General features: G+C 42.9%; 1 protein-coding gene across 2 annotated transcripts in view; it reads right to left on the minus strand.

Moving 5' to 3' along the window:
- Positions 1–14,004, minus strand: part of LOC105015243 (fibrinogen C domain containing 1) — a 143,758-nt gene that overhangs the window by 70,549 nt on the left and 59,205 nt on the right. For both annotated transcript variants that reach the window (XM_010878248.5, XM_010878249.5), the window contains 2 exons: positions 6,153–6,312; positions 741–877 (listed from right to left, as the gene is read on the minus strand). In XM_010878248.5, coding sequence (XP_010876550.2) covers positions 741–877; positions 6,153–6,312 — 297 coding nt within the window. The remainder of the gene's footprint in view (positions 1–740; positions 878–6,152; positions 6,313–14,004) is intronic.

A 14,004-nucleotide genomic window follows, 5' to 3' on the forward strand; every position in this document is an offset into this window, starting at 1 on the left:
ACAGGAGGGCGGGGACAGAGAAAACCATCTGGGACATTAACAGTGGGGAGGAGTGTCTGTTGGGACTGTTCAATATTCCGGGGAAGAGTAGCGCTGAGTTGTGACAGTAACATTCATAAAAGTGCATAACAATCTTGCCCAAATTCTGTTTTTTGTGTCTAGTAAAGCTTTTTCTTTAGAATGGATATTCATGTTTTGACCTTACAAACACTCATAATTTTTTTTTAGATATTACATTACTGATACACGCTAATAAAATGTCCATTAATTAAGCTAAAATAGCTCATATAGTGTCCACCCACCCAGTGCATCACAGAAGAAGGCAATGTTTTTCCTCCAGAGCTCTTATAACTCTGGAGATGGATATGTTGCATTCTGGAACAGCTTCTAAAAGTGTTGTTCTACACTGAAGGATTGTTGTTTTAGTACGGCTTGGCACATATAATTTGTAAAAGAGAGTAAAACCAATAAAAAGCAAAGGCAGTACACATTTTATTACCTTTAAGCTCTGTTTTTTTATATTTAGATTTTCAAACCAATAAAAGTGTTGAGAAAGGGGGAGACCTTATTTACTGTGGATAAATGAGAAAACTGTCAGTGTGCTTGAGGTTATGAATGTTTGTTTCTTGTATTCTAATACAGACACTTGAAAATATGGTCCTTGTCCCCCTCCTCTAGAGTGAGTATGTCTGCGAGGTGGCTTGTGTGTGTGTGTGTGTGTGTGTGTGTCTGTGACTCACCGTCCAGCCCCCTCCGTCCGTGGTCATGTCACAGTAAACCTGGAAGCCGGAGGGGTAGTGAGTGGGAAACACAGAGTAGATGCCGTCTTCTCTCTGCCCATTAGCATACAGATCACCACAGTCACGAGGACGAGAACCTTTAGAGTAACAGACACAGAGGAAAGAGAGTAAGAAAGAGGGAGAGAAAAAGGAGGAGACAGGGTGAGGGATAATGATTAAGGGAGAAAACGAGGGATAAGAAAAGATACAGAGAGGGAGAGCGACAGGGAAATAGAAGGATTGAGAGGACAGAAATGCACAAAAAAGGACAAGGACAGAGAGAAAAGAAGGGAATCAAAAAGCTATCATTGGGTATTGTAGCTGGAAAGAAAACATGTGGCTAAAATATTATGTAAGAGTAAACAAAGAAATGAGAAGGATGATGAGAACATTCAAATAGACTGCTTAGCCTCATGTAGGCAAATCTAACCCTCATTTGGCAGCGAGAGAAACAGGGAGAATGGAGACTGTGGCTGGTGGGAGAAGGACAGAGAGGGGAGAATGTTGAGCCTGGTATTTGTGCGACAGAGGGGTAATCAGGTTTGGCTATACAGTATGTTCCACAGAGGGGTCATCGGGCTTACTATACAGTATGTTCCACAGAGGGGTCATCGGGCATACTATACAGTATGTTCCACAGAGGGGTCATCGGGCATACTATACAGTATGTTCCACAGAGGGGTCATCGAGCTTACTATACAGTATGTTCCACAGAGGGGTCATCGGCTTACTATACAGTATGTTCCACAGAGGGGTCATCGGGCTAACTATACAGTATGTTCCACAGAGGGGTCATCGGGCTTACTATACAGTATGTTCCACAGAGGGGTCATCGGGCTAACTATACAGTATGTTCCACAGAGGGGTCATCGTGCTTACTATACAGTATGTTCCACAGAGGGGTCATCGGGCTAACTATACAGTATGTTCCACTGAGGGGTCATCGTGCTTACTATACAGTATGTTCCACAGAGGGGTCATCGGGCTAACTATACAGTATGTTCCACAGAGGGGTCATCGGGCTAACTATACAGTATGTTCCACAGAGGGGTCATCGGGCTAACTATACAGTATGTTCCACGGAGGGGTCATCGGGCTAACTATACAGTATGTTCCACAGAGGGGTCATCGGCTTACTATACAGTATGTTCCACAGAGGGGTCATCGTGCATACTATACAGTATGTTCCACAGAGGGGTCATCGGGCTAACTATACAGTATGTTCCACGGAGGGGTCATCGAGCTAACTATACAGTACGTTCCATAGAGGGGTCATCGGCTTACTATACAGTATGTTCCACAGAGGGGTCATCGGGCTAACTATACAGTATGTTCCACGGAGGGGTCATCGGGCTAACTATACAGTATGTTCCACAGAGGGGTCATCGGGCTAACTATACAGTATGTTCCACGGAGGGGTCATCGGGCTAACTATACAGTATGTTCCACGGAGGGGTCATCGGGCTAACTATACAGTACGTTCCATAGAGGGGTCATCAGGTTTGGCTTAACAGTATGTTCCACAGAGTTGTTTTTTTAAGAAAAAGGAAAATAAATATTGAATAAAAAAATAAAAATAATTAGAGGTTGACAGATTGTTCGGCCTGGCCTATTAGAGTTTTTAATGGAACAATCGGTAATGGGTTTTATGAACGTTGATTATGGCCTATACTCTTTTTGTTGGAAAAATATCATTTACTGGTAAGATGACAGTGTGAAGCTGCACCTGAATCTGTGACAGGACACAGACACAAACAGAACGTGGAGCGGCATCAACAGATGATATTGAGGTAAGATACTATCGAGGAAACAATCAAGCTTCACAGTCAAAACTAGCTAGACATTGTTGATATTACTAGCCGGCTACAGAGTTGAATGGAATTAATGTGACTTTGGTTACTTTATCACCAAATCACCACTATGTAGTCCACATCAACTTTGAACATCAACTTTGACAAATGGCTGCCGGTTTAACAAAACTGTTATAAACTGGTATGCGTTACCAATTAGAGATGCTGAGAGGGACGGGATTCATTTCCACAAGAAGACAGCACAATTGCTGCACACACTTGGCTTGTCTAACTATAGACAAGCTAAGTTTGGTTTTGAAAACATGCATTTTCAAAACCAATATACAGAAATACATTGTTTGAAACAGCATTCCTGGATGAAATATATTCACGTCAATATTTACAAGGCACACCCATTCCATAAAATACAGAAACGTATTTCGCTGAAAGAATAAACTTTTTGTTTTGAAATGACACTCTCCGTACTGTATGTGACCATCTGAAGTCAGTGATTTGTTCATAATCGGGGCATTTTTAGATTACATTGCTTCATAATGAACATACCTGTGTTGTCAGAGATCTTCTCGGGATGCCTGCAGAAACCTGGGACTTGGTTTATGCACGTGTGTGTGTGTGCATTTGTTAAGCTGTCAGTTGAGTGGCTGTAAGCTACTCAAGGTAACAATGTCGGCAGGAGAGATTTGACAGCAAAATGGTGTACATTAGCAGTGTATTTTATTATGATTAAATCTATGATTTTATATTTCCTAGAGCAGAACTTAAAACTGAGCAGTGGTGGACACCTACAAGCTTGCTTGCTCAATAACAGTTCATTTATTGAAGCAGCCGTTTTCGCCAGTGTCATCAGTGCCGATTGCTGGACCTGGGCAGCAGAGGAAGGATTCAAACACACCAGTGCACATGCCCTTTTTAACCCTCTATGGAACATGCCTTTTTTATCCCTCTATGGAACTTGCCCTTTTTATCCCTCTATGGAACTTGCCCTTTTTATCCCTCTATGGAACTTGCCCTTTTTATCCCTCTATGGAACTTGCCTTTTTTAACCCTCTATGGAACATGCCCTTTTTATCCCTCTATGGAACACGCCCTTTTTACCCCTCTATGGGACATGCCCTTTTTACCCCTCTATGGGACATGCCCTTTTTATCCCTCTATGGAACATACCCTTTTTACCCCTCTATGGAACTTGCCCTTTTTATCCCTCTATGGAACATACCCTTTTCACCCCTCTATGGAACTTGCCCTTTTTACCCCTCTATGGAACTTGCCCTTTTTACCCCTCTTTGGAACATGCCCTTTTTATCCCTCTATGGAACATGCCCTTTATACCCCTCTATGGAACTTGCCCTTTATATCCCTCTATGCAACTTGCCCTTTTTATCCCTCTATGGAACTTGCCCTTTTTATCTCTCTATGGAATTTGCCCTTTTTACCCCTCTATGGAACATGCCCTTTTTAACCCTCTATGGAACTTGCCCTTTTTATCCCTCTATGGAACATGCCCTTTATACCCCTCTTTGGAACTTGCCCTTTTTATCCCTCTATGGAACATGCCCTTTATACCCCTCTATGGAACTTGCCCTTTATATCCCTCTATGGAACTTGCCCTTTTTATCCCTCTATGGAACTTGCCCTTTTTACCCCTCTATGGAACATGCCCTTTTTAACCATCTATGGAACTTGCCCTTTTTACCCCTCTTTGGAACATGCCCTTTTACCCCTCTTTGGAAAAAGCCCTTTTTACCCCTCTTTGGAACATACCCTTTTCACCCCTCTATGGAACTTGCCCTTTGTACCCCTCTATGGAACATGCCCTTTTTAACCCTCTATGGAACTTGCCCTTTTTACCCCTCTATGGAACTTGCCCTTTTTACCCCTCTTTGGAACATGCCCTTTTTATCCCTCTATGGAACATGCCCTTTATACCCCTCTATGGAACTTGCCCTTTATATCCCTCTATGGAACTTGCCCTTTTTATCCATCTATGGAACTTGCCCTTTTTATCCCTCTATGGAACTTGCCCTTTTTATCTCTCTATGGAATTTGCCCTTTTTACCCCTCTATGGAACATGCCCTTTTTAACCCTCTATGGAACTTGCCCTTTTTATCCCTCTATGGAACATGCCCTTTATACCCCTCTTTGGAACTTGCCCTTTTTATCCCTCTATGGAACATGCCCTTTATACCCCTCTATGGAACTTGCCCTTTATATCCCTCTATGGAACTTGCCCTTTTTATCCCTCTATGGAACTTGCCCTTTTTACCCCTCTATGGAACATGCCCTTTTTAACCATCTATGGAACTTGCCCTTTTTACCCCTCTTTGGAACATGCCCTTTTTACCCCTCTATGGAACATGCCCTTTTTAACCATCTATGGAACTTGCCCTTTTTACCCCTCTTTGGAACATGCCCTTTTACCCCTCTTTGGAAAAAGCCCTTTTTACCCCTCTTTGGAACTTGCCCTTTTTACCCCTCTATGGAACTTGCCTTTTTTACCCCTCCACCCAACATACCCGTTTTACCCCTCCACCCAACATACCCGTTTTACCCCTCCACCCAACATTCCCGTTTTACCCCTCCACTCCACATGCCCTTTTTACCCCTCCACTCCACATGCCCTTTTTACCCCTCCACTCCACATTCAATACAAAAGTATAATGAAGTACTTTTACAATTATTGTTAATCCAAATCACTAGGTGCAGAAAGCTGCCATTAGACTTTACTCCTCCCCCATGGACAGTTGTGTTGTGGTGGTGGTTTTTGGAGGGAGGTAGATACTATAACATCCTAGTTCCACATATGCAGGAATCCCAGAGTGTGAAATTACATCAAGGATTTTCATGCAGTGTGAAATATTAATGGGAACCAGGGGCCTGTGGCACGCCCTGACTGTGTGAGTGTGTGTGTGTGTGTGTGTGTGTTTGCATGTGTGCGTGCGTGTGTGGTAAGTGTCAGTCTCTGTGTGTTCCATGGTTGACTGCCAGAGGGATACTCCACTGGAAGGCTTCCGTCAGATCTTATGTAGGTTTGACTGAAGCTTCCTTAAGGGACCCAGCCGCAGGATTTCTCAGGCTCTCTGTCTGAGCCAGACACCCAGCGGACACACCAGTCACTGCTCATACATTTAGATGCTTTTATTCAACACTCAAACATTCAACATTAATAGCAAAGGGCCTGAGGTCAGACTCCCCACAGACAGACGGTACACCACTGAACAATCAGGGTCATAATCTCAGTGTAATCAATAGCAGTTACTAAATCCCCGTCCAAGATTCTCAGTCACTTTGCCTAACTTTCAGATTAACCAATCACTTCAGATGGAGACAAAAATGCAATTCGGTTTCATTATAGTGCCTTTGACTTGGTGTCTGAATCACTGGGGTGGAAACGTTTTTTTCAACGCTGAATTGAATTATCTCTTTTTTTGGACATTACTCCCCAACCCTTTGCATAATACACAGAAAGAGAGACACACAACACACAAGAAGGTGCAGACAGACATTCAGACAGACAGACAGAGCCAGCAGGCCAGCTAACCCACAGAAATGCATCAGTCTTACCGTTGGCACAACCTTTGAGGCGAGCCCCCCTAACTGGGGCCCTTTGCAGGTCGGCCTTGACTCGAGCCTTCAGTCCACCTGTCTCCTTCTGCATGGAGTTGAGTGCATCACTGACAGAGTTCACCACCTTCACCATGTTGATCTGGCTCTCAGAGAGCAGCTGGAATACACAGATGATTAACCATTAGGTTACCATTCTTTATTACAGTAGCTGAGCACATACAGAAACCAACAGATTCCTCTACCGGTGCCTAGATTAGGGTCTCAGACGCGGGACCCCAAGCCGGCACGTGCACATATAAGGCTCAACCTGGGCAGAGCACATGCCCCTTTGCTCTCTAGTGCCCTTTCCAGGAGACGTGTGGCCGTCCGCCTTGGTGTCGAGCGTCGCGCACACAGACGGTCTGGTGTTATCTGTCTTTTATCCACTCACGACTCGACCCGCCTTCTCAGATTCAGCACATGTCCCTCGGAAGGTCTGTGCACGGTACTGTCTCTGAGTAGGGTCACAGAGTAGGATCTCAGGGTAGGATCTCAGGGTATGGTCTCAAAGTCTACTACCAAAGGAAGGGTGTAAGAGAGACTGTGCCAAGTCCTACTGGTTCCCAGGTTCTACCTGCCCAGCACTGGGTGTTCCTGATCTGATCTGTCCACACTGTTGAGCAGGAGACCAAAACTGTGGACCTCTGATCCAAGCCAAGATCCTGATAGGTTTAGGAGAAAAAGCCAGAGCCCGTTGGAGTGATAAATGGGGTTGCAAGGAGAAAATAGAACAAGCCTCTCTAAGAGTTTATATTTCTGCCTTCTATCTCCATGTTTGCTGCTTGGCTCTGGTCTTCATTGCTTAACATTATTAGCAAAGTCATCCGATGGTTATACACTGTTTTAGGGACAGAAAAACACACATGCTCGTGAACTCTTGCCCCTAGTCTTGCACACAAGCCCGCAGGCATGCAGAGACAAACACACACGCATGTAAGCACTCACACACGTACCTCAGGCAGTGGAAAAAAAAAAGCCACAAAAGTGGCTTAGAGTCCTGTGATCTGTCCATGGTGTCAGCTATAGCCAGGTGTGTTAACAGCATTAGAGATAGCCCACAGCCCTCCATTGGCCTTAATAACTATAACACACAGACACAGCGATCAGTGCTGTAATCACGCTACACAGACGCACCGAGGAGATGACCCATTTTATGGAGAGCTGAACAATGGGACTGTGTATTGGCTGTGGTAGAGCTATAACAAATTTGTATATGCGTGTGTGTGTGTGTGTGTGTGTGTGTGTGTGTATGCATCGCCTTGTGCGCACGTGTGTGCGTGCATCTTTTATATGAATGTTCTGATGAATCGGATAACCTTGATATAATTTAGGTCTATGTGAGAGAATAAAGAGAGAGAAACAAAAAGGGAAAAGATCGAGGGGGTAGAGATAGAGTAGTGGTTGGGGGTTTCAGGGGTAAGACAGAGCTTGCGGCAGCTTATCACTAATCCCAGACTGAGACATCAATTAGGATCACAATACCATTAGTTCTCATTACAGCCCTGTATAGATCCACAATGGACTCGGGAGACCACACTTTTTACCCAAGATGCCTCCAGATTGTGTGCATACCTGTAAGCTTGTGATTTTACAACCCAACCATTTTATTTTGGTCATCGCTGATTCATTTGTTAGTTACCTTTCTGTTCGAGAGGCAACATTTTGGGTTGTCCAGGAACACAACAAAATGGGAGTTCAATGGGTAGGTGGTTCCCCATGAGTATAATGGCTTTAGAGGATTGGGTTGGCCCAAAGTGAAGTGTGTAAACAATATCTAAAAAAAAAAAAAACTTTTGCGGACACAATGAAGCCAACTAAGGAAAAACACGGCTCTGCATTCTTTAGGCCTTTTTTATTTGCAAGGTTCAGACAACAACAAGTTTAAAAGTAACACCAAGGTACAGAATACAGCAGTTTTAACATTTACACCAAGGTCCAGTCTACAGCAAGTTGAACGATTACAGTACACCAAGGTTCAGATAACAGCTGGTTTAACTTTTAGACCAAGGTCCAGACAACAGCAGGTTTAAGCGTTAGACCAAGGTTCAGACAACAGCAGGTTGAACTGTTAGACCAAAGTTCAGACAACAGCAGGTTGAACTGTTAGACCAAGGTTCAGAAAACAGTAGGTTGAACTGTTAGACCAAGGTTCAGACAACAGCAGTTTGAAATTTTAGACCAAGGTTCAGACAAGTACAGGTTGAACTGTTAGACCAAGATTCAGACAACAGCAGGTTGAACTGTTAGACCAAGTTTCAGACAAAAGCAGGTTGAACTGTTAGACCAAGTTTGAGACAACAGTATGTTGAACTGTTAGACCAAGTTTCAGATAACAACAGGTTTAACTGTTGGACCAAGTTTCAGACAAAAGCAGGTTGAACTGTTAGACCAAGTTTGAGACAACAGTATGTTGAACTGTTAGACCAAGGTTCAGATAACAAAAGGTTTAACTGTTGGACCAAGGTTCAGATAACAGCAGGTCGAACTGTTAGACCAAGGTTCAGACAACAGCTGGTTTAAGTGTTAGACCAAGGTTCAGACAACAGCAGGTTTAACTGTTGGACCAAGGTTCAGACAACAGCTGGTTTAAGTGTTAGACCAAGGTTCAGACAACAGCAGGTTTAACTGTTGGACCAAGGTTCAGACAACAGCAGGTTGAACTGTTAGACAAATTTTCAGACAACAGCAGGTTTAACTGTTAGACCAAGGTTCAGACAACAGCAGGTTAAACTGTTAGACCAAGGTTCAGACAACAGCAGGTTTAAGCTTTAGACTAAGGTTCAGACAACAGCAGGTTGAACTGTTAGACCAAGGTTCAGACAACAGCAGGTTTAAGCGTTAGACTAAGGTTCAGACAACAGCAGATTGAACTGTTAGACCAGTTTCAGACAACAGCAGATTGAACTGTTAGACCGAGTTTCAGACAACAGCAGGTTGAACTGTTAGACCAAGGTTCAGACAACAGCAGGTTGAACTGTTAGACCAAGTTCCAGACAACAGCAGGTTGAACTGTTAGACCAAGTTTCAGACAACAGCAGGTTGAACTTTTAGACCAAAGTCCAGACAGAAGCAGGTTTAACTGTTAGATGAAGGTGAAAATGTCCGGTCAAAGTACATCAAGTGCTCCAGAGGCGGAGTATCACCCATTACCCCTCTGGTTCACAACACCCAGAGGGGCCCTTCAGCGATTTCATCAGGCTTTGAAATGTATATTAAGAACCTACTGCTGTAAGTTTGAAAAAGACTAGGGTGAAGCGGTTCCCCTACTGTTTCAGTAGTGGTATACACATTGAAACAACTTAGAGCAGCAAACCACTTACAAAGGATGACAAAAGTATGTCTGAATAGTCAAATCAGACCGAGATAAAAGATACGTTTTAATAATCAGTAGCTCATTTCTGCATACTAGTAGGTCATAGTTTTCTAATGTGATTGTTTGAGAGTGTTTCCGTAAGTGTCCCCCAAAATCATCCTGTTTTTTTTCAATATGGTCCCCCTAGTTGCCTACAGCCAGGGCCATTACAGCCAGTGGCACAGGCGTGCGTCACCATTACTCTAGTCCCGAGCCACGGCAGCACATAGACCAGACGGTCGCACTCAAGTGTCGGGGGGGAACAGCGTCTGCATGTGGATAAGCCACAAACCGGCAAGCCTGTGTCTGTGTTCACCTCAGATCAGAGTGGAAATCAATCACATATACACTGGCTCAGCTGTACAACCACACCGTCCCTGTAAACCGTCATCTACACTCCCCTAATACACACTAAACACTGCTGTCTCTACACTCTCTATTCCTCTCTTTACACTCTCTGGTACTCTACACTCTCTCTCTATTTACACTCGTTCACTCCACAATCTCTCTGAACATGTTTCTCTCTTTATCTCTCTCTATAATGTTTATGGTGTCTGTCCGCCTCTTTGTGATTGCTTTCTCTCTTTCTGCAGCATTCTCACACTGGCATGTTCTCTTTTCCCTCCCCTCTCTTTTTTTGCCTGTTATGCCTCCACATATCCTGTACTCTCTCCCCCCAAGTCTCCCTCTCTCTCCCCCCAAGTCTCCCTCTCTCTCCCCCCAAGTCACCCTCTCTCTCCCCCAAGGTCTCCCTCTCTCTCCCCCCAAGTCACCCTCTCTCTCCCCCAAGGTCTCCCTCTCTCTCCCCCCACGTTTCCCTCTCTCTCCCTCAATGTCTCCCTCTCTCTTCCCCCAGCTCTTTCTCACCAAATTTTTCTCTCTCTCTCTCTGCTACAAGGGAAAACAGGAAAAGGTATTTGCCACATGGGCAACATGGGCCACATGGGACACCGGTCAGCCAATCAGGCTTCTGAACCACCGGGCCAATAGGTGACAGTCTGAGTCGGGCCAGTTCCACTGGAACTGAAACAACTTGTGCTAGGGTCTGCCTGCAGGGACCATTTTTGACCAAACAATGATTTATTTTGGTGGGCTTAAGAAGATTTTCTCCTCTGCTGATTTAGTTTGACATTAATGTTTGTCACAAGATGATTTCTAAAATGTACTTCTTCCATTTGATTTATATACATTTGCATCCACTGTCTCACAGCCGAACATATAACTTCAAATGCATTTGGACAGTGACATTTTTGATTTCGACATATGCATACCAGCACTTGGACTGTGAAATTATACCATGCCTATGGGATCAAAGTGCAGATTGTAAGCTTTCATTTGAGGGTATTTTAAAACTGCAGCACATTCTAAACATACCACAGTTCAACCATTTTAGTATATCAAGTACTCACCACTGACTATAACCGTGTCTCTTTTATTAGCCTATCTTTGTGGTTTGACTAATGAGACCTTTTTTTGCTGGATTTTTGTCTAGGTGCGAACTGGGGAACTAAATTGCTAATTATTCACTTTTTAATTTAATTGATAACTGGTCGGGGTTGAACTCCCTTTACCTGGTAATTTAGGTCTTGATTAGATACTTCCTTGAACTGGTAAATGCATAGCTGAACCCAACCGAGTACTTTGACATTGTACATTCTACACCTCTGTTGATTCCCTACTTCGATCTTCCAGATCCCCCAACAGTACAAATGTCCACTGTAGCCCCAGCCGAGCACAGCTGATTCAACTGGTTAACTAACTATCAGACTCTAATTGAGTTGAATTGGGTGTTCTTATCCAGGGCTACAACCAAAATGTGTGCTGTGTTGGCCGTACTCGGGGACAGATGTCGGGAACCGCTGCTCTAAGTCGTTCCTCGCTGATTTCTAAATGTGTCTCTGTGGCGTTCCACTTGCCACCCTTGGCTTGACCCTCGGTAATCTGTTCCCGGGAGGGCGAGTGGCGTCCACAGGAGGGGGACGGAGATACTGCCCGGGTGAAGGGAGTAGTCACAGGGCTCTCTACTATGCTAGACACATTCACACATTTGGATTGGAAGACACGCTAGGCAATAACTCCCTAAAAACTGGGAACCAGAGAAAAGTGGGTCTTACTTTTACCACACGGAACGTGCAGAGTCAAAAGGACCCAGTTCATTTGAGATAGTTCTCCTCTTACATTATAGTCTTACAAGAAAACCGCCTAAATAATGAGTTCCACATGAAGCTTGAATGTACCGTAGATTAGTGGGTCAAGTGTGTCATTAGTTCCACCTTGGGCAAGAGGTGTGGTAATTGTGAAATGGAAGGGAATTCCTACCCAGCACAGAACCACTATTACTGATAGAGATGGTTTCTATCTGAGCATAGCAGGAGAGATCCACTCAACCCTGATTACTCGTATAAGTTTCTATGTTCCAAAAAAACTATAGATAATCACACGTTTGTGTGGGGGTCTCAAACCCCACAGGCTGAGAATTCAAATGTCACTGTCATGTCCGTAAGGTTTATGAACATCTACAAATGACACCCCTACTAATTTTTCCATATCTATGTCAGTCATTCAGCAGACACTCTTATTCCCGAGCGACTCACAGTAAGTGCACACATTTTAAGAAAGCTAGGTGAAACAACCACACAGTTTAGAAGTGAATGCATTCAAATGAATGTCTGCAAAAATCTGTGCTGGAAAGAAGACCATAAAAATAATAAACATCATAAGCAACATTTACAAAAGACATCAAACAATAGAAGTGGTGGCAGTTTAACTATTTTAGGTAGTATTCTCTTGTAAAGTGAAGTAGCATGCAATTGTAATCGTGGATTACAGCCTACTTACTTTCTCTGTGAGACTGTTTTATTGGGCAGAATGAGAGAGTTTGGAGGTTTAACCCTCTTCAGTGACTCTTCAGTGACTATTTAAAATCACATATTATACTTTTCTTTGAAAAACTACATTTTCCCCATCCTTACTAAGGAAAACACTTGAAGCTTATTGGAGGGCTGGATTAATCGCATCACAGGCATCCATAAAGATACTGAGTAGGGCAGAGCTAGTGGAGCTGGAAAGACTAATTGACTAGATAAGAATAATTACTTGTCATTACTCTTCAATTCTGTAGAAACATTAAAAACTACGCAGTTGGGATATAATTACTGTTGTAATCTCGGATATGTTTCAGTCATAATCTGTGCAGTATTTTCAAAATTTATATATTTAATATATTTTTAGTTTGGCAGCAAGCCACACAAACAATTAGCCAAATAGCCAGGCATAAAATACCTTAACAACTGACAAACACCACGATCCATGGTTATTGCTGTAACTTTTAAAAGAAATTCAGTTACCTTCTTCTTCTTTCGCCCTTGTTATTTAAAATGTTCGAGAACAAGACGGCACACTAAGACAGCTACCTTGCAAATGCATTAAAACACCTGACCCCTTATTTAATTCACTCAATTACAAATGGTACATTTCAGTTTTGTTCTGTTTTACATTTTAAAACAATAACACTGACCATGTATTATTATAAGATTAAATTTGTTAAATGTTGGGAAATATTTTTAAGAAAAATGATATAATCAGAATATTTTATTTGCAAAGCATTCAACTCTTGTGCTGTGGAAGAATGCCCGGTCGCTAAAATGCACCAAAATCCAGTAACCTTCCATAACTTAAAAGCCCCGGTGTAAGTCCAAGGTATGTTCTATCTTGCCTCTAATAGGTCAATTACATCTGGTAACAGGGTTCTCTGGGCCCAGAAAGAAAGAGACTTCATCCACCATCATACAGAATCCACACAAATACTCAAAGTGTAGTCAAGGGGACTCTAAATTGCAATCCAACTGCAAGTCAACAATAATATATATATATATATATATATATATATATATATATATATATATATATATATACAGCACAGGAAGAATCTGCTTCTTTCTTCCTTCAGGTATTTCCCTTCCTGGGTTAGCTAGTGTAAATAAGAAAGGGCAATGAGGCTCTGCTAGCATTTGCCTGGCACACAGACATACAATAATGCAAAGACTACTCTTACATCTCTTCGCATCCTCACATCCTCCTAAAACAAACGTGATTGCTGGGAGCAATAGATTCCCAACTCTTGTATGTCTATTTTTAAATGTAGTTTTACTGTAACCCCCCGTCCCAAACTATTCCCACAGCCTTTCTCCATCCCCAGCCCGTGTTCAGTCTTCCTGCTCTCGTTTGAACCTGGCCTTTAATAATGATAATGTGTACCATAATTGCTGTATTTGTCACTCTCTTGTTCATTCTTGGAGAGATGGTGATAATGAGAATGACAAGGAGCTGGGTAATGAATAGAACAGCTTGAAAGGCACAGTAGGGTTTGTACATTACAGTGAGATATTTGTCAGGTATTTCTCAGAGTGATTAGATAATAGATTTCTTAAAGTATCAGCCAAGTAAAAATCACACTAA

The sequence above is a fragment of the Esox lucius genome, chromosome 14 (genome assembly GCF_011004845.1).
Source record: "Esox lucius isolate fEsoLuc1 chromosome 14, fEsoLuc1.pri, whole genome shotgun sequence".
Classification (NCBI taxonomy): Eukaryota; Metazoa; Chordata; class Actinopteri; order Esociformes; family Esocidae; genus Esox; species Esox lucius.